Source organism: Ovis canadensis, chromosome 10 (genome assembly GCF_042477335.2).
Source record: "Ovis canadensis isolate MfBH-ARS-UI-01 breed Bighorn chromosome 10, ARS-UI_OviCan_v2, whole genome shotgun sequence".
NCBI lineage: Eukaryota > Metazoa > Chordata > Mammalia > Artiodactyla > Bovidae > Ovis > Ovis canadensis.
Window position 1 is genome coordinate 30,719,586 of NC_091254.1, and position 21,387 is coordinate 30,740,972.

The 21,387-nt window shown below is 40.3% G+C and overlaps 1 protein-coding gene across 1 annotated transcript in view; it reads left to right on the forward strand.

The window, feature by feature from the left end:
• Positions 1-21,387, forward strand: part of LRRC63 (leucine rich repeat containing 63) — a 72,516-nt gene that overhangs the window by 44,007 nt on the left and 7,122 nt on the right. The window contains exons 1-5 of the mRNA XM_069601300.1: positions 4,281-6,041; positions 6,488-6,556; positions 10,398-10,558; positions 15,475-15,573; positions 19,613-19,749. Of these exons, the coding sequence (XP_069457401.1) occupies positions 5,528-6,041; positions 6,488-6,556; positions 10,398-10,558; positions 15,475-15,573; positions 19,613-19,749 (980 nt within the window). The 5' untranslated portion in view covers positions 4,281-5,527. Of the gene's footprint in view, positions 6,042-6,487; positions 6,557-10,397; positions 10,559-15,474; positions 15,574-19,612; positions 19,750-21,387 lie in introns of the transcript that reaches the window.

Here is a 21,387-nt window from a genome sequence, read left to right on the forward strand (position 1 = left end):
CAACACTGAATTCAGATTGATTACATTATTTGCAGCCAAAGATGGAGAAGCTCTATACAGTCAGCAAAAACAAGATCAGGAGCTGACTGTGGCTCAGATCATGAACTCCTTATTGCCAAATTCAGACTTAAATTGAAGAAAGTGGGGAAAACCACTAGACCATTCAGGTATGACCTAAATCAAATCTCTTATGACTATATAGTAGAAATGAGAAATAGATTTAAGGGACTAGATCTGATAGACAGAGTGCCTGATGAACCATGGATGGAGGTTCGTGACATTGTACAGGAGACAGGGATCAAGACCATCCCCAAGAAAAAGAAATGCAGAAATGCAAAATGGCTGTCTAAGGAGGCCTTACAAATAGCTGTGAAAAGAAGAGAAGGGAAAAGCAAAGGAGAAAAGGAAAGGTATACCCATTTGAATGCAGAGTTCCAAAGAATAGCAAGGAGACATAAGAAAGCCTTCCTCAGTGATCAGTGCAAAGAAATAGAGGAAAACAATAGAATGGGCAAGACTAGAGATCTCTTCAAGAAAATTCAAGATACCAAGGGAACATTTCATGCAAAGATGGGCTCAATAAAGGACAGAAATGGTATGGACCTAACAGAAGCAGAAGATATTAAGAAGAGGTGGCAAGAATACATAGAAGAACTGTACAAAAAAGATCTTCACAACCCAGATAATCATGATGGTGTGATCACTCACCTAGAGCCAGACATCTAGAATGTGAAGTGAAGTGAGCCTCAGGAAGCATCACTACGAACAAAGCTAGTGGAGGTGATGGAATTCCAGTTGAGCTGTTTCCAATCCTGAAAGATGATGGTGTGAAAGTGCTGCATTCAATATGCCAGCAAATTTGGAAAACTCAGCAGTGGCCACAGGACTGGAAAAGGTCAGTTTTCATTTCAGTCCCAAAGAAAGGCAATGCCAAAGAATGCTCAAACTACCACACAATTGCACTCATCTCACACTCTAGAAAAGTAATGCTCAAAATTCTCCAAGCCAGGCTTCAGCAATACGTGAACCATGAACTTCCAGATGTTCAAGCTGGTTTTAGAAAAGGCAGGGGAACCAGAGATCAAATGGCCAACATCTGCTGAATTATCGAAAAGCAAGAGAGTTCCAGGAAAAACATCTATTTCTGCATTATTGACTATGCCAAAGCCTTTGACTGTGTGGATCACAATAAACTGTGGAAAATTATGAAAGAGATGGGAATCCCAGGCCACCTGAACCTGCCTCTTGAGAAATCTGTATGCAGGCCAAGATGCAACAGTTAGAACTGGACATGGAACAACAGACTGGTTCCAAATAGGAAAAGGGGTATATGAAAGCTGTATGTTGTCACCCGGCTTATTTAACTTCTATGCAGAGTACATCATGAGAAACACTTGGCTGGAAGAACCACAAGCTGGAATCAAGATTGCTGGGAGAAATATCAATAACCTCAGATATGCAGATGACACCACCCTTATGGCAGAAAGTGAAGAAGAATTGAAAAGCCTCTTGATGAAAGTGAAAGAGGAGAGTGAAAAAGTTGGCTTAAAGCTCAACATTCAGAAAACGAAGATCATGGCATCTGGTCCCATCACTTCATGAGAAATAGATGGGGAAACAGTGGAAACAGTGGCTGACTTTATTTTGGGGGGCTCCAAAATCACTGCAGATGGTGATGGCAGCCATGAAATTAAAAGATGCTTACTCCTTGGATGGAAAGTTATGACCAACCTAGACAGCATATTAAAAAGCAGAGACATTACTTTGTCAAAAAAGGTCCATGTAGTCAAGGCTATGGTTTTTCCAGTAGTCATGTATGGATGTGAGAGTTGGACTATAAAGAAAGCTGAGCACCAAAGAATTGATGCTTTTGAATTGTGGTGTTGGAGAAGACTCTTGAGAGTCCCTTGGACTGTAAAGACATCCAGCCATCCTAAAGGAGATCAGTCCTGGGTGTTCATTGGAAAGACTGATGTTGAAGCTGAAACTCCAGTACTTTGGCCACCTGATGCGAAGAGCTGACTCATTTGAAAAGACCCTGATGCAGGGAAATATTGAGGGCAGGAGGAGAAGGGGACGACAGAGGATGAGATGGTTGGATGGCATCACCAACTCAATGGACATGAGTTTGGGTGAACTCCAGGAGTTGGTGATGGACAGGGAGGCCTGGCGTGCTGCAGTTCATGGGGTCCCAAAAAGTCAGACATGACTGAGTGACTGTCAGAACTGATGGGACCGGATGCCATGATCTTAGTTTTCTGAATGTTGAGATTTAAGCCAACTTTTTCACTCTCCTCTTTCACTTTCATCAAGAGGCTCTTTAGTTCTTCTTCACTTTCTGCCATAAGGGTGGTGTCATCTGCATATCTGAGGTTATTGATATTTCTCCCAGCAATCTTGATTCCAGCTTGTGCTTCTTCCAGCCCAGCATTTCTCATGATGTACTCTGCATATAAGTTAAGTAAGCAGGGTGACAATATACAGCCTTGACGTACTCCTTTCCCTATTTGGAACCAGTCTGTTGTTCCATGTCCAGATTAACTGTTGTTTCCTGACCTGCATACAGATTTCTCAGGAGGCAGGTCAAGTGGTCTGGGATTCCCATCTCTTTCATAATTTTCCACAGTTTATTGTGATCCACACAGTCAAAGGCTTTGGCATAGTCAATAAGGCAGAAATAGATGTTTTTCTGGAACTCTCTTGCTTTTTCGATGATCCAGCAGATGTTGGCCATTTGATCTCTGGTTCCCCTGCCTTTTCTAAAACCAGCTTGAACATCTGGAAGTTCATGGTTCAAGTACTGTTGAAGTCTGGCTTGGAGAATTTTGAGCATTACTTTTCTAGAGTGTGAGATGAGTGCAATTGTGTGGTCGTTTGAGCATTCTTTGGCATTGCCTTTCTTTGGGACTGAAATGAAAACTGACCTTTTCCAGTCTTGTGGCCACTGCTGAAATGAAAACTGACCTTTTCCAGTCTTGTGGCCACTGCTGAGTTTTCCAAATTTGCTGACATATTGAGTGCAGCACTTTCTCAGCATCATCCTTTAGGATTTGAAAGAGCTCAACTGGAATTCCATCACCTCCACTAGCTTTGTTTGTAGTGATGCTTCCTAAGGCCCACTTGACTTCACATGCCAGGATGTCTGGCTCTAGATGAGTGATTACACCATCGTGATTATCTTGGTCATGAAGATCTTTTTTGTACAGTCCTTCTGTGTATTCTTGCCACCTCTTCTTAATATCTTCTGCTTCTGTTAGGTCCATACCATTTCTGTCCTTTATTGAGCCCATTTTTGCATGAAATGTTCCCTTGGTATCTTGAATTTTCTTGAAGAGATCTCTAGTCTTGCCCATTCTATTGTTTTCCTCCATTTCTTTGCACTGATCACTGAAGAAGGCTTTCTTATCTCTCCTTGCTATTCTTTGGAACTCTGCATTCAAATGGGTATATCTTAGGGACAGAGAAAGATACTCATACTAACACTAATCAGAAGAATGCTGGAGTATCTGTGTTCATTGGCTTAAAAAAAAAAAGTATTTATTCATTTGTCCGCAAGTTGCAGAGTGCAGGATGTAGCTCCCTGACCACCGATCAGACCTGGTCCCCCTATCTTGAGAGCCCAGAGCCCTAGCCAGTGGACCACTAGGGAAGTCCTAGCTTCTTTTCTTATTTGTTGAATTTAAGAGCTCTTTATTTGGATACAAGCCCTTTATCAGATGTGACATCTCTCTCCCAAGGCTTTTCTAGTCACTTTCATCTATTAGCCTTGTCTCATTTTTAGATATTAAACCACAGTGAAGTGAAGTCGCTCAGTCGTGTCCGACTCTTTGTGACCCCATGGACTGTAGCCTACCAGGCTCCTCTTGTGGGATTTTCCTCCCCCATGGGATTTTCCAGTCCTGGTACTGGAGTGGATTGCCATTTCCTTCTCCAGGGGATCTTCCCGACCCAGGGGTCGAACCCGGGTCTCCCGCATTGTAGACAGACGCTTTACTGTCTGAGCCATCAGGGAAATCCTATTAAACCACAAGTCCAATCTAAATCGATATTTTCATCTTGCATGCGATTAAACCTTGGCCTTTCACCCAACTCAGACTAGGTCTGCTAATTTTTATACAAGCCCAGAGAAATACCTTGTTCTTTTGCTTCTCTTGCCTCACTCGTAATTTCTGGTATTTTCATAGGTGGGGGCTATGGGTGAGGAGGAGTTAAGGAGTTAAGACTGAAGGTGACCATCAGTCCTGAGTCTCTGCACTGCTCCCCTCCCCCCCACCAAATGCCAGGGGGTAGAGGTCAAGTAGATTTAAGGATTCTCTTGTCTTCTGCAGTTGGGATACAGCACTAGAAGGGCCGAATCATTTTTGTTACTCCGTGGGTGTATGAGGGTGGGGAAACCATGGTAGGGAGTGGTAAGATATTATTTTCTCCTTGGGGCCATACACTTCTGTTCTCTGTAGATGATTTAGACCCTAACTTGGTTGGAAGTGGGGATAAATCCTTCTTTCACACACCATAAGGAGAGGAAGATCAGGAAAACACAAAACACTCCAAGAGCTCTACTCAGAGAAAATCCCCTCTACAAATATAGATCAGCCTCTTGCCATCTCTCATGTATGAACAACAGAGTTGGACTTGCTTTCACCATCTCTTTGGCCAAATCTTGCCTTAACGAATCTATTATCTCATTAGAATAGTGAAGTCCTCATCATTAATTGTGCTCAACTGAGACAATAGACAAAAACGTCATTTAACATTCCAGCACATCAGAAAGAGAAAGCATAATAGGATGTAGTGAAGTCCCTAAGAACGCAGGCACATTGCATTTTCTGGACCTAAGAGAGAAAAGAATACTTCTGGTTGTAACCCAGATGAACCTGTGGTACCTTTAGCCAGTATCAGAATGCTATCGTGCTCAAAAGACACCTTGGTCTGACATCTGGCTTGGAAAAGAAATGTAAATCCTTCCTCAAAGAAGTTACAAATGAGGAAGAGATAATGATAAATAATAAACAGCCCAACTTCAAGTCATTTTAACTTTCTATATTGCCAGAGATTTTAGTGGCAACTGTTCAAAAATCTCCCTTTATGTCATGCTCTTCATCCATTCTATTCTTCCAAGAATAGCTCCATACTCTAACACAGTTTAGCCTTTTCAATTCTCCAGTTGTTGACTCAAACTTTATCCCTGTTAGCTAAACAAAAGTCCTGATAATTGAGTGAGTATATACAGAAACATCTTAAGAAGGTGAGGGAGGGTGAGTGGATGAAAAAAGCTATGAATGCTAATACATTAATAGTTTTTCTCCTGACACCTTGACAAACATAATCTAATTCTGCTTTCTTTTTTCTTTTTTCTGGTTTAGTTGGGACTGGTGAAACTAGCCTACCACGTGTACACTTCATCCAAGAAAAAACCGCTTCATTTGAAAGAGATAAAACTAGTTTTCCTGTCGTTCCAAGGGATCGAGCACAAACCCCTGTCAGTATTCAAAACCTCTTCCTTGATCATGATGTACAACGGAGAGTGATGACTATTTCAACAACTAAAAAGTCTTCTAAGCACGTCTATTGGCACATTCCAGAGACTGCTACTGGTTCAATATTTTTCCCCAGGTGTCGTTCAGCTTCGGCTCGGGTTTTTGGGAAAGAAGTAAGCAAAACGGAAGGTGCAGAGAAATCAGAAGGGCCATTAAAAATACAAAACATTTACACCAGCATTTTAAAAGACATTCTGATTCTCTCTTCGGAGTTCTCCAGAGTTCCAAGCGCCACTCCTTCAGTGCCTAGTCCCAAGCTCAAGGAGGTTCACTCTGAGCACTTTTTACAAGAGGGCAACATCTATACTTTCAAGCAGCCCCTGTTGCGTTTAAGCGCAACAGTGCCGATCCCTGTACCGAGGACCACGCCTGTGAAAGCCGCGAGTCAGTGGTCTGGCCGTGTACACAGCCGAACAGTGACACTCAATATTACTGATTTCCCAGGTCCCATGATCATACCGTCACCAGTTTTACCGAGGAAACCTCTAAGACAGTCTGTGATAGGTAAATCCAGTCTGGAGATGGTCTGTAATAATGGGGTCAAGTAGAGCAAAGGCAGAGGGGCATCCCAGCACATGGTGGTTCCCCCTTGGGTTTGCAGGATAGAATGACGGGATTCCTTTTCGCCTGTATGTTTAATAGATGGGGCAGAATGCAGTGACAGAAATCCTGACCTTGCAGGTCTGCCAAGGACATACTAGAAACTCCACCCCTGATGGTGGTGATGGGAACCAGATAAAGCCTTTCAAAGGAACAGAGAAGCTCATAAAAAGGAGCAGTAGGAATGAAAATGGGCCTCCGTAAGGTGGTTTTGATGAACTCTAGAAGCAGAATGCCAGTGCAGATGGATGCCTTCCTGGGTGCATTTTGTTTTTTTCCATGGATAACCCATCCTCAACATGAAATTTCACGCACATCTAACCATGGGCCTATTTTAATTTTTTTTCTAGAAAGCCGTGTAACAGAACATGAACATATAGAAACTGTCCCAACGCAAAGCATGCTGAGCCTACATGAAGGTAAATAGGTCTATATTGTTCTTTAAAAAATTATATGTATGATTCTCTCACCATGGAAGTATTTGTGATTTTGTGCATTTGTGTATATGTGTGTGATTCACACATATGTCACACCTCATTATCATTTCCTTAAACTATTTACTCAGCAACTTTTTTTTTTTTTTTTTGGCTGCACCGGGTCTTGGGGGCAGCATGCAGGATCTTTACTTACAGCATGCGGAATCTAGTCCCCTGACCAGGGATCGAATCCGGGCCCTCTGTATTTGGAACACAGTCTTTACTACTGGACCACTACAGAAATCCCCAGCTACTATTTTTAAAGTGCTGACTATAAACCCAACTTTGTATTGATGTTGAGACCTTAAAAGCTAGAGTATTCTTAATCTGGGTGGGGAAGACTGATATGGCATCATGATAGCTTCTTGCCATGTGCCAGCACTGTTTTAAGTGTTTTGACCTTAGTTACTGAGCAGAAACAAATGAAAACTCATGTTTAAAGAAAGATGACTTCATCCTACACCTCACATTATTTCTGTAAACAATTTCACAAATAATGTGTAGTTAACAGTTCACAGTTTTCAGGTACACAAAGAAAGACAAAATGAATGGGAGCTAGCAGAAGGAGTAAGCAGTAGAAACAGACCCACGGGTGTTAAGGGTGTTGGGTGTTTCTAAACTGGGCGCGCGCTGGACGATGCACTAAGGAACACAGCAGGAAACATTGGCTGAGACGCTAACTAAGTGAGCATGAATTTTACCAGTTGCACAGGAGACAATTCTTAAAGTTTTCAAGCTCTGTTGAAGTGGAGGGGCTTTGGTAAGCTTTCAGTTGAAGACCCAGAGGACCCATGCCTTGGGAATAAGAATGGTGTTTGAGGAGAAAGGACAAAACTAAAATAGGTTATCCCCTACAAAACTCAAAACCAATCCTTGATAAATCACAGTGATAATTCCTGTCCAGTCAAAGAAAACCTAGAGACAGAAAATATTATCCAGACCCTTTAAAATTGTTATCCAGAATGTCCAGCTTTAAATTGTAAAATCCCAATTTTTTTTTCAACATCCTAAAAATAGGATAAAATGTCTGAAAACCAGTAGAAAGAAACAGGCAATAGGATGAGAATCGCACATTCAGATACTGGAATTTTCAAACAAGGATTTTAAAATAATTGTGATTACTATGTTGAAAAAAAATAGTTGGAGAATTTTATCAGAGAACTGAAATTTTAAAAAAATCACATAAAATTTTAGAACAGGAAGCATAATATAACAAATTAGTGATTCAATGGATGTGTTTAGTAGGAGATGGTGGCTCAGATAGTAGAGAATCTGCCTGTAATGTAGAAGACCCAGGTTCGATCCCTGGGTTGGGAAGATCCCCTGGAGAAGGGAATGGCTACCCACTCTAGTATTTTTGCCTGGGAAATCCCATGGACAGTGGAGCCTGGCGAGCTGTACTCCTTGAGATCTCAAAGAGTTGGACACGACTGAGTGGCTAACACTTTTCAATCTCACACTTTACACAGAAGAACACTCCAACCATAAAGCTTTCTTTTTTCCTCAGTTGCATTGAGATGTAATTCACATGTAACTCTGTATACATTTAAAGTGAACAGCACACTGATTTGATACATGAATATATGGTAAAATGATTACCACAATAAATTGAGTTAATATCCATCCCTTCACAATTTTTTCTTGTGATGAAAATTTTAAACTTGACTCTCTCAGCAACTTTCAGATACACTGTCAAATATATGTGTGTAATATCATTAACTGTAGCAACCACAGGGCTTTCTGCGCATGCTAGCCTTCTAGCCGCTCCCTGTCCCTATCTGTGACATAAATTACCTTCTGGGTGTCCTCCATGTCACGTGCGTGTGTCTGCTTAGTCGCTAAGTCGTGTCCAACTCTTTGCAACCTCATGGACTGTAGCCCACCAGGCTCTTGTCTACGGGATTCTGCAGGCAAGAATACTGGAGTGGGTTGCTATTCCCTTCTCCAGGGGATCTTTCTGACCCAGGAATTGAACCCTCAGCTCCTGCATCTCCTGCATTGCAGGCGAATTCTTTACCACTGAACCACTGAGAAGCCCCTCCATGTCCTAGGCCTGAACAAATCAGGTTAGCATCTCTAACTTACAGAGTTTATTCCTCTCTGATGTTTCCCTCTTTAAAAGTTCCAGGTGAGTTTTAGCATCCTCAGATCCTTCAGAGATCTGTCGGGGAATTTCTAACCACCTCTGCCACCTCCATCTCCCTAGCTTTCAGTCAGAAACCAACTGTGTGAGCTTAGCCATGAGCGTGGGTGGACAGAAAGCAGGCCGCAGACTTATGTCTCCACTCCTTCTCCAGTCCTGTCGCTCTCTTCCCTCCCACGAGACAAGGAATCTCTGTATCACATCATATATCTTCATTCTGCGGCTAACTTTCACATCTGTTGACCTGAAGTGGGTCTATTTTAGAAATTAACAACTGAACATTGTTTTCTCTGGTCTAGCATGCCCCATTTCTTTTTACTGAAGCATAATATAAGAGCTACTGAGATGATAAAATTTGTTGGTGCAAGTAATACAGCAAAAATGGCTGGGAATGTAAAATATTATATTTCAAAATATCTTCCTGCCACTCCTGGGTGTCTGCTTAAATATGCCTTTTTTTTTTTTTTTAAGATAGCTGCATGATAAGCTGCATGTGGGATCTTAGTTTCCGAGCCAGGGACTGAACCAGCACTCCCTCACACCCTGAATTTGAAGTTCAGAGTCTTAAACACTGGACTGCCAGGGAAATCCCTTGAGTAGACCATTCTTGAGGAAAGGTGAAACCCACAAGGATCATGATAAAGTAAATGCAGGTGGTTGCTGTTTGGCTACTTCTGAGTTGTTTAGGTTTTTATTTTCCTTTCCCTGTGTGAAGTCTTCAAACCGAGTTACATAGGGTATGGGAATCATGTGTCAAGGTGATATTAAGGAAGAAGCAAGGTTGCGCCTTGGGATGTGATCTCTATCTGAGATATGTTTACATGATGCCCTGTCTTCATTTTATGAAGCAAGAAGTTGTTTGTGTAATTCATTGTAAAATCAGATATTTTTATATATAGTATAAAAGTCTGATGGACTCTAAATTATTGAGGTAGAAATCTATTAGCTTATGGTTTTCTTTTTGAAAGACAACTGTGCTATCTGATATTAAAAAGTTTGGTCAGTAGAACCAACTGAGGTTGGGTGGATGAAGGTTGTAGGGAATCTCGAACATGAGGTTTGAAGATTTAAAGGAATCTCTTCCAAAGGATGTATCTAGGTAACCTACTTCTGTTGACTTACCAGGCTTTTCTGGCGGTTCAGACGGTAAAGAATCTACCTGCAATGCAGGAGACCCAGGTTTGATCCCTGGGTCAAGAAGAGCCCCTGGAAAAGGGAATGGCTCCTTCTTCCAGTATGCTTGCCTGGAGAACTCCCTGGACTGAGGAACCTGGCAGGCTACAGTCCATGGGGTTCCTAAGAGTCACACACAACTGAGTGACTAACATCTTCACTTTTCACTGCTATCCTAGAAACTTCCCTGGTGGCTCGTTGATAAAGAATCTACCTGCAATGCGAGGGACTCAGGAGATGCCTGCAATCCCTGGGTTGGGAAGATCCTCTGGAGAAGGAAATGGCAACCCACTCCAGTATTTTCGCCTGGGAAATCCCATGGACAGAGGAGCCTGGCAGTCGCAGACAAGTCTGACATGATTCAGTGACTAACCAACGACAGCAATAATTGTTACAGTACAAATACCTTTTAGGTTTCACTCTAAGTGATGACACATTTATGTTTCATGTTTTGTTTTATTTGTTTAGATAGCATTAAATCTAAAAAAATAGATCCTACAGTGGTACCTGTCGTACAAGGTGAAGGTTTCAAGACTATTGTGGCAACACGCTATGAAACAATACTAGCCATGACCAACCTGGCCATAATAAACTGTCAAATTCATGGAAGAAATGCACTTAATCTGAAGGTATGCTTGGTACTTTTAATGGAAATTTCCTGTTGTATTGTCAGATATTTTTTCTTTAGGTTTCCTAACTTAGGTTACTCTCCATGGTATTGAAGGGACAACATGAAGCGGTTGGGGTGACGGAGCTGCATAGTAAGAACAGTTTTGTGTTCTCTTGAAGTTAACTTGGTATCAATCCAAGCTAGATGTTTTAAACTTAGGATGCCAATTTAATTTTCATGGTAACCATTCCTAAGGAGCTGTCTATAAAATGTACAAAAGAGAATGAGAAAGGAATCAACATGACAGATTACAAAAAATTAATTGGATGCCAAGCAGGTAGTAATGGAGTGAACGAGGAATAGCAGCAACAACAAACTTCTAGAAAGGTAAAACCATGGTGACAGTAATGCTATCAGTGCTTATAATGGCTCTGGGGGGAGGGAGGGAAGCATGAACAGCAGGAGCAAAGAGGTTTTTTAGGGAAGTGAAATTATCCTGTGTGATTTAATATTATCATAATGAACAGATTTCATTATACATCTGTCAAGACCCTTAGGATATATGACACAAACTTTGAACTCTGACATAAATTTTGGATTTAGGTTGATAATGATATGCTCATGTTCAGTTCAGTTCAGTTGCTCAGTCGTGTCCGACTCTTTGCGATCCCATGAATCGCAGCACGCCAGGCCTCCCTGTCCATCACCAACTCCCGGAGTTCACTCAGACTCACGTCCATCGAGTCAGTGATGCCATCCAGCCATCTCATCCTCTGTCATCCCCTTCTCCTCCTGTCCCCAGTCCATCCCAGAATCCAGGTTCTTTTCCAAGGAGTCAACTCTTCGCATCAGTGGCCAAAGTATTGGAGTTTCAGCTTTAGCATCACTCCTTCCAGTGAACACCCAGAACTGATCTCTTTTAGAATGGACTGGTTGGATCTCCTTGCAGTCCAAGGGACTCTCAAGAGTCTTCTCCAACACCACAGTTCAAAAGCATCAATTCTTTGGTGCTCAGCCTTCTTCACAGTCCAACTCTGACATCCGTACATGACCACTGGAAAAACCATAGCCTTGACTAGACTAGTGCTAATGTTAGTAATGTTCAAAATTCTTCAAGCTAGGCTTCAACAGTATGTAAAGCGAGAACTTCCAGATGAACAAGCTGGATTTAGAAAAAGCTCAGGAACCAGAGATCAAACTGTTGGATCATAGAAAAAGCAAGGGAATTCCAGGAAAAAACTTCTACGTCATCGACTACGCTAAAGCCTGTGACTGTGTGGATCACAACAAACTGTGGAAAATTCTTCAAGAGATGGGAATACCAGACCACCAAACCTGCCTCCTGAGAAACCTGTATGCAGCACAAGAAGCAACAGTTAGAACCAGACATGGAACAAAGGACTAGTTCAAAATTGGAAAAGGAGTACGTCAAGACTCCCTGTATATTGTCACCCTGCTTACTTAATTTCTATGCAGAGTACATCATGCAAAATGCTGGGCTGGATGAATCACAAGCTGGAATCAAGATTACCAAGAGAAATATCAACAATCTGCAGATGATACCATCCTAATAGCCGAGGGCGAAAAGGAAATAAAGAGCCTCTTGATGAGGGTGAAAAAGGAGTGAAAAAACTGGCTTAAAACTTAACATTCAAACAACAAAGACCATGGCATCTGGTCCCATCACTTCATGGCAAATAGAAGGGGAAGAAGTGGAAACAGTGACAAATTCATTTTCTTGGGCTCCAAAATCACTGTAGACTGTGACTGCAGCTACAAAATTAAAAGATGCTTGCCCTTGAAAAACAAGCTGTGACTAGCCCATATAGTGTATCAAAAGAAGAGATACCACTTTACTGCCAAAGATCTGTATAGTCATATATGGATTTGAGAGGTGGACCACAAAGAAAGCTGAGAGCTGAAGAATTGATGCTTTCAAACTGTGATGCTGGAGAAGACTCTTGAGAGTCCACTGGACTGCAAAGAGATCAAACTAATTAGCCACAAAAGAAATCAACCCTGAATATTCATTGGAAGGACTGATGCTGAAGCTGAAGCTCTAATACTTCGGCCACCTAAGGCAAAGAGCTGACTCACTGGAAAAGACCCTGATGCTGGGAAAGATTGAGGGCAGGAGAAGAGGACAAAAGAGGATGAGATGGTTGGATGGCATCACCGACTCAATGGACATGGGTTTGAGCAAAATCCCGGAGATAGTGAAGGAAAGGAAACCGTGGCATGCTGCAGTCTGTAGGGTTGCAAAGAGCTGGACATGATTTAGCTACTGAACAATAGCGACGTTAGCCCATTGATTATAACAAAACATACTGGTGTGTGAAATGTTGATATTGGGAGATACACTGCTATGTGTGGGGAATAGATATGTGGAAAAGAAAGATCTCGAATCAACAACCTAACTTTGTACTTTAAGGAACTTGATTAAGAGAGCAAACTAAATCCAAAATTAGCAGAAAGAAGGGAACAGCAGAGATTAGAATGGCGATACATGAAACAGAATAGGAAAGCAAGAGAATCAAAGAAACCAAAAGTTAGTGCTTTGAAAACATCAACAAAGTTGACCTTTAGCTAGACTTAAAAAGAAAGACAGAAGGTACAAATAAATAAAATCAGGAATGAAAATGGAAAAGTTACTACTGGCTTCAGTAAATGGGATTATAAGCAAACACAGAAGTAAATGGGATTATAAGAGAACAGTAGGAGCAATTATATGCCTGCAAACTAAATATCCTGGATGAGATGAAACATTTTCTAGAAAATCACAAATTAACAAAACTGACTCAACAAGAACTAGAAATTTGAGCAGCCGCCTAAAAAGTGAGTAGATTTAATAAATAATCAAAACTTCTGAACAAAGAAGAATGCAGGACCGAATGGCTTCATGGGTGAATTTTGCTGATTGTTTCAAGGAAAATAAACATCTATCCTTCTCTAAAACTTCCAGAAAATAAAAGAGGTAGGAACACAACCCAGTTCCACTGCTGAATAGGGGAATTCCACGTCACAAAACAATTCTTGGACACCAGCTGGGTGTTCCACAGTTCTACTCAGTTCTGACAGTATCTATCCAGAGATAACACTGGGTTCCACAGGGAAGGTGCTCAGTCCCGCAAGACTGCCCTCCACTTCCGACACCAATCACAAGCCCAGGATGTTGACCTGCGATTCTGACCAACCAGCTACAGATTGGAGGTTCCAAGGACCCCCTCCAACTCAGGATGCCAATCATAAGTTGTTACCTATACTTCTGACCACGTCCATGCTAAATCGCTTCAGTCATGTTGGACTTTATGCGACCCCATGAACTGTAGCCTACCAGACTCCCCTGTCCGTGGGATTTTCCAGGCAATAATCTGGGAGTGAGTTGCCATTTCCTCCTCAAGGGGATCTTCCCACCCCAGGGATTGAACCTGCAGCTCTTACGTCTCCTGCACTGGCAGGAGGATTCTTTACCGCTGGTGCCACTGGGAAGCCCCATACTTCTGACTGACAGGCCATGAATCAGAAATTCTCACAACCTGCTTCTTGGCTTCCATTCATCTCCTAGAGCGGCTCACAGAACTCAGAAAAGCGACTTACTTACTTGATTACTGGCTTATTACGAAGGATATTAAAGGATATGAATCAACAGCCAGATGAAGAAATACATAGGGGAAGATATGAAGAAAGGGTTCAGAGGTTCCACACCTTCTCCAGGTGCTGCTCTCCCCAAATCTCCATGCGTTCACCAGCCTGGAACGTTCCACACTCTGTTCTTCTGGTTTTACGGAGGCTTCATTCATGGGTACCATTGACTAAATTTTTGACCATTGGCGATTGAGCTTAGTCTTTAATTGTCCCCCTCTTCAGAGGTGAGGAGATTGAAAGTTCTAACCTTCTAATCACATGGTGGGTTCCTCTGATAACCAGTCTCCATCCTTAGGAGCTTTTCCAAAGTTACTGCGTTTACATAAAGACAATCGTGATATAAAGGGGTTTGTTATGAATAATAAGACACTCATTTTGCCTTCATGACTCTGAAACAACTTCAGGAACTGAAGATAAGGAAATAACTATTATGGCAAAAAATGTTCCCTTTGCTCTTATTGCCTAGGAAATTCCAAGGGTTCCGGGAGCTAGTAGCCAGGAACCATGGATGAAGTGCAACTGTATATAAGAAATATATTTCGGTCTTTCAGATGACCAAATATATTTTTTACTAAGTAAAAATATCACAATCCAGAACACATTTTATGCTATCAGTATAACCCAGATATCATAGGAAGTTGAAGACACCACAAGAAAACTATGGATCAATACCCTTTGTTAATTATTAATAAAATTGATAAATCCATGATATGATGAAATAAAGGAACTCTAAGAAACTCTAAGAAAAAAAGGAACTCTAAACACCAAATTCAAAACTTGAAAAGGAGAAATCATCACATTTTCTCAGACATTAAAATAGAAAATAACAAAATAATAAGAACAATATTTTCCCAATAAATACAACAACTGTGATAAAATGGAAACATTTTAGTCCAAATTAAGGCATACATTTTCCTAAGTCAGAAATTAGCATGTTTAGGCAGTTAAACAAATCTTAGATAGATTAATAAAAAGATAACAGAGAAATAGAAGTAGAGACACGAAAAATAGGGGGTAAAGAGAATTAAATATAGAATATATTTATTTATTTCAGCATGTAGTGGACAGTCAATAAGTGTTTGCTTGCTATTAGTTGAAATAATGCCTGTCACACATATAACACTGTATTTATTACGTGCATAAATACTTGGTAGTTTTTCTATTTTGTTTATTTACATATTTAAGAAATTATTATCATGAAAGGCTAAAATGCTCATCTTTTTAAACTCTTGTATAAAATATTTTGTGCATGGTAAATAATTAACTTTTTCTCTTGTCACTTTCTTCTAGGGCTTTTTTCTCCTAAATTGTCCAGATCTAACACCTTTGGCTTCCCAGTTGATATATCTTAATTTATCATATAATAACATCTGTGACTTCCCCACAGAAGTAAGTCCATTTTATTATTGTATCGATTATGATAATTTCTTACTATTTATAATAATTATTAGTTTAAAATAGACACTTATGGCACCTTGGAGTTACTGTAAAGTAAATGTATTTTGGATTGCACCCAAAAAGGCTTACTTTCAAAAGTACCAAAAGTATAGTACATTTTTCTTAGGAAGTCCTAATGACAAAATCCTCAAAGACTGTGTTATAGTCTGGTTCTCAAATATGTTCTCATAATTAAACAATGCATGTAAAATTATTTTTTTTCCTGATTCTGAATAAAATCTAAGATATACCTTATCTATGTTAATTGGAAGCTTTAAAGACAATCTTTAGTGACCAGGTAATATGATGTTGTAACAAGTATTCATTATCATAGGGTGAAATAGGATAATCTGCTCAGTAAAACATACCAAGGATAATCAGATATGGGAAGAGGTAGTTCAATGTCATTTTATATAAATAGGTCATTATGACTAATGAGGACAGTTATAGCTATTACTTTCTCCAGGGGGTCTTCCTGATCCAGGGATCAAACTCAGGTCTCCTGCACTTGCAGGCAGATTCTTCACCATCTGAGCCACCAGGGAAGCTCAGGACAGATTATGTTTTCTGTGTCTTTCAGTCCAGTTCAGTTCAGTTCAGTCACTCAGTCGTGTCCAATTCTTTGCAACCCCATGAATCACAGCACCCCAGGCCTCCCTGTCCATCACCAACTCCCGGAGTTCACTCAGACTCACGTCCATCGAGTCAGTGATGCCATCCAGACATCTCATCCTCTGTCGTCCCCTTCTCCTCCTGCCCCCAAACCCTCCCAGCATCAGAGTCTTTTCCCAGTGAGTCAACTCTTCGCATGAGGTGGCCAAAGTATTGGAGTTTCAGCTTCAGCATGAGTCCTTCCAATGAACACCCAGGACCGATCTCCTTTAGAATGGACTGGTTGGATCTCCTTGCAGTCCAAGGGACTCTCAAGAGTCTTCTCCAACACCACAGTTCAAAAGCATCAATTCTTCGGCGCTCAGCCTTCTTCACAGTCCAACTCTCACATCCATACATGACCACTGGAAAAACCATAGCCTTGACTAGATGGAACTTTGTTGGCAAAGTAACATTTCTGCTTTTTAATATGCTATCTAGGTTGGTCATAACTTTCCTTCCAAGGAGTAAGCGTCTTTTAATTTCATGGCTGCAATCACCATCTGCAGTGATTTTGGAGCCCAAACAAATAAAGTCTGACACTGTTTCCACTGTTTCCCCGTCTATTTCCCATGAAGTGATGGCTTAGTCATTGTTTAATTGGTCATAGGGTATTTTATTGTTTCATGAATTGATTTCTAGAATATTGACTTTTAAAGCAAATTGATTTCCAGCAAACTGACTTGCTTTCTGTTTCAAATATGCAGTATTGAAAACATACATTTTCATAATTTCTCTATAATGTTGTGTTTTGCCTTTTCATCCTGTTCGTGGGGTTCTCATGGCAAGAATACTGGAGTGGTCTGCCATTCCTTCCTCCAGGAGACCACATTTTATCAGAACTCTTCACTATGTCCCATGGATTAGATGGTTAGGTAGCATCACCGACTCAATGGACATGAGTTTGAGCAAAGTCTGGGAGACAGTGAAGGACGGAGAAACCTGGCTTGCTGTAGTCCATGGAGTCACAGAGTTGGACATGACTTAGCAACTCAACCCTGCTTATTTAACTTATATGCAGAGTACATCATGAGAAACGCTGGACTGGAAGAAGCATAAGCTGGAATCAAGATTGCCGGGAGAAATATCAATCACCTCAGATATGCAGATGACACCACCCTTATGGCAGAAAGTGAAGAGGAACTAAAAAGCCTCTTGATGAAAGTGAAAGAGGAGAGTGAAAAAGTTGGCCTAAAGCTCAATATTCAGAAAACGAAGATCATGGCATCCGGTCCCATCACTTCATGGGAAATAGATGGGGAAACAGTGGAAACAGTGTCAGACTTTATTTTTTGTGCTCCAAAATCACTGCAGATGGTGACTGCAGCCATGAAATTCAAAGATGCTTACTCCTTGGAAGAAAACTTATGACCAACCTAGATAGCATGTTGAAACTTTGCCAACAAAGGTCCATCTAGTCAAGGCTATAGTTTTTCCAGTGGTCATATATGGATGTGAGATTTGGACTGTGAAGAAGGCTGAGCACTGAAGAATTGATGCTTTTGAACTTTGGTGTTGGAGAAGATTCTTGAGAGCCCCTTGGATGGCAAGGAGATCCAACCAGTCCATTCTGAAGGAGATCAGCCCTGGGATTTCTTTGGAAGGAATGATGCTGAAGCTGAAACTCCAATACTTTGGCCACCTCATGCGAAGAGTGGACTCATTGGAAAAGACTCTGATGCTGGGAGGGATTGGGGGCAGGAGAAGGGGATGACAGAGGATGAGGTGGCTGGATGGCATCACTGACTCGATGGATGTGAGTCTGAGTGAACTCCAGGAGTTGGTGATGGACAGGGAGGCCTGGTGTGCTGCGATTCATGGGGTCGCAAAGAGTCAGACACGACTGAGCAGCTGAACTGAACTGAACTGAACTAGCGACTCAACAACTGTGTTTTTATTTCTACTAGAAGAGTTACTTTTTCTTCTTGAGTATGTCACACTAGTTGGCTTAATTTGACTAAGACAAAAATGACAAGAATTCCTGAGGAGTATAGGGATTTTAGTTCTTCATGTTAATTTTAACCTTTCTTCTAAACAAGTTATATGTGAGACATATGGATCTGTCAAAGAATACTTTAACCACTAAAATGTATAACTATATGGGAGATTTTCTGTTGTAAAATATAAAGTGCTCATTTTTAAAGTGATAGAATTAAGTAGAACTTGCCGTTAAAAGGCAGATCTGTGTTGTATAGCTATAGATAAAATATTCCAATGAAAATGGCAATATCCAGACTTGGAAGTGCTTTACTAGGGGCAGGCAAATGATGCCAAGTTATTATCTTAGTGTGAAAGAAGTGAATAAAAGACCAGAGGCTGGCATAAATGTGGTGACTGGATTCATTACAAGTTTCATGAAAAATTCAAGGTGGTAGATGCTGGCAGAGGACAGAGCCTACTGAAATAGTTAAGGATAGAAAAAAGTAAAAGCAAAAATGGTAAATGTAACAAACCATACAAATATTTACTTGGTCTCCTTTCTTCTCTTAGCCACAAAATCACATACAGTGGTAATTAAATAATGTATTGTTAGGTCTGTAACATATATGAATGTAGTATGTATAACAATTATAGTACAAAAAAGGAAGAGGGCATAGAGCTATTTAGTAACATTTCCATATCTCACTGGAATCAAGTTAGTGTAAATCTGAAGTAGATTCTGATAAGTCAAGGAGTATATTACAAGCTTTAGAGTAATCACTAATAACTGGGGAGAATATAGTGGGAAAAATCATTAAAGTAATTAAAAAACTATACTCTAAAATACTCAGTTGATGCAGACCAAGACAGTAGATGAGGAACAAAAATGACAAGCCATATGGAACACTGCAAGTTAAACTATGATGTAAACCCAGCCATGTCAATAGTAGTATTAAATGTGAATACATTCAAACACCCCAATCAAAAACTACAGTGTGTCAGACTGGACTTAAAAAGACAAGCCCCGGTGATATTCTGTCTAAAGTAGATACCCTTCAGAGAGAAAGAGACAAAGAGGTTAAGAGTAAAAGTATAGGAGAAGATACATCACACAGGTATCTCTTACATTTCTCATTCTTTGCATAGTTGCTTCTTATGAAACCAGGAGACTGATTAAACAGGATGATCTCCCCATTTAGAAAAGGAAGATCCTTGAGTCAAGGATATATAAATATAGTAGCTACACTATCTCACCAGATCATAGATATGAATGAGGGTTAGTTATTTTGAAGGCTTAGCAAAGGTACTTATTGAGATATGTGATATATTGAGAAAAATGAGTGTAAGCTACTGATTTTTCTGCTTTGGTTCAAAGGGTTTATTGTTCTACTCATGTTTATTTCTCTTTTCTATTCCTTAGATATATTGCCTTAAAAATTTGCAAATACTGAATCTGAGAAATAATCCTATCAAAGAAATCCCTTCTACAATTCAACAACTTAAGCTCCTTAAATCTTTGAATGTTGCTTTTAATTTGATTACCACTCTTCCACCTGGGTAAGGTTGATAGTCTGAGATTATAAACACAGAAAATAAAGAATTTATAATTTAGAAAATGATCAATCTCCCTTTTGAAAGCAGCTAGCTACTTTTGAGCCATTTGATAATAATTCTTCTGCTCCCATTAGGGGACTTGATTCTTTTTATCTTATTAAAAAAAACAACCTATAAGCTACATTGATGGCAATTGATGTGGGGGTGGTAACTAGACACGCATTATCTGAGTGTGGATGAAGTCATCTAAAGAAGCTGGGGGGAGAACCTTATACCTATCCCTGGGGAGCCTCTTTGGATATGGAAAGAACTCTGAACTTGGAATTAAGAATTCTAGCCTTATAATTGAGAATTCTCTATTTGATCTGGAGAAAATCACTCAGCCATTCTAGACCTCAATTTCCTAATCTATAAACTAAGAATCTACCTATATGATATCTCAGATCCTTTAAACTCCAATAAGAATGTTGACATATGGATATAAAAGTGATGGATTTTTTTTTCCATGTATGGACTGGTAACTGTTTAACTCCTAATGAAAGTTTTGAACCAAAACCCTAACCAAATGCCAAAACAAGGTATTTCTTCTAGTTAGAGTTTAACAAACTGAATGTAAGTTAAGGGCAAAGAGTTAAGAGCACAGGGACTCTTAAAGAGTTGAACAATGTTTTGCAAAAGAGGGTTCTTATAGTAATTAAGAATGTACATCAAAATTTGTTTATAAAATTGTTCATCTAGCATTGTTTGCCATTAACAATCCAACAAGATCTATATTCATACATTGTAAAACTATTCAGTCATTAAAAAAATTAAAAAGTATATAAAAATTATATCATTACTGTGTAAAAATGCTTATAAGTATTATACTTATATAATACTCTTACCTCTTGAGAAATCTGTATGCAGGTCAGGAAGCAACAGTTAGAACTGGACATGGAACAACAGACTGGTTCCAAATAGGAAAAGGAGTATGCCAAGGCTGTATATTGTCACCCTGCTTATTTAACTTATATGCAGAGTACATCATGAGAAACGCTGGACTGGAAGAAACACAAGCTGGAATCAAGATTGCCGGGAGAAATATCAATCACCTCAGATATGCAGATGACACCACCCTTATGGCAGAAAGCAAAGAACTAAAAAGCCTCTTGATGAAAGTGAAAGTGGAGAGTGAAAAAGTTGGCTTAAAGCTCAACATTCAGAAAACGAAGATCACGGCATCTGGTCCCATCACTTCATAGGAAATAGAAGGGGAAACATCAGACTTTATTTTGGGGGGCTCCAAAATCACTGCAGATGGTGACTGCAGCCATGAAATTAAAAAGACGCTTACTCCTTGGAAGAAAAGTTATGACCAACCTAGATAGCATATTCAAAAGCAGAGACATTACTTTGCCGACTAAGGTCTGTCTAGTCAAGGCTATGGTTTTTCCTGTGGTCATGTATGGATGTAAGAGTTGGATTGTGAAGAAGGCTGAGCACCGAAGAATTGATGCTTTTGAACTGTGGTGTTGGAGAAGACTCTTGAGAGTCCCTTGGACTGCAAGGAGATCCAACCAGTCCCTTCTGAAGGAGATTAGCCCTGGGATTTCTTTGGAAGGAATGATGCTAAAGCTGAAACCCCAGTACTTTGGCCACCTC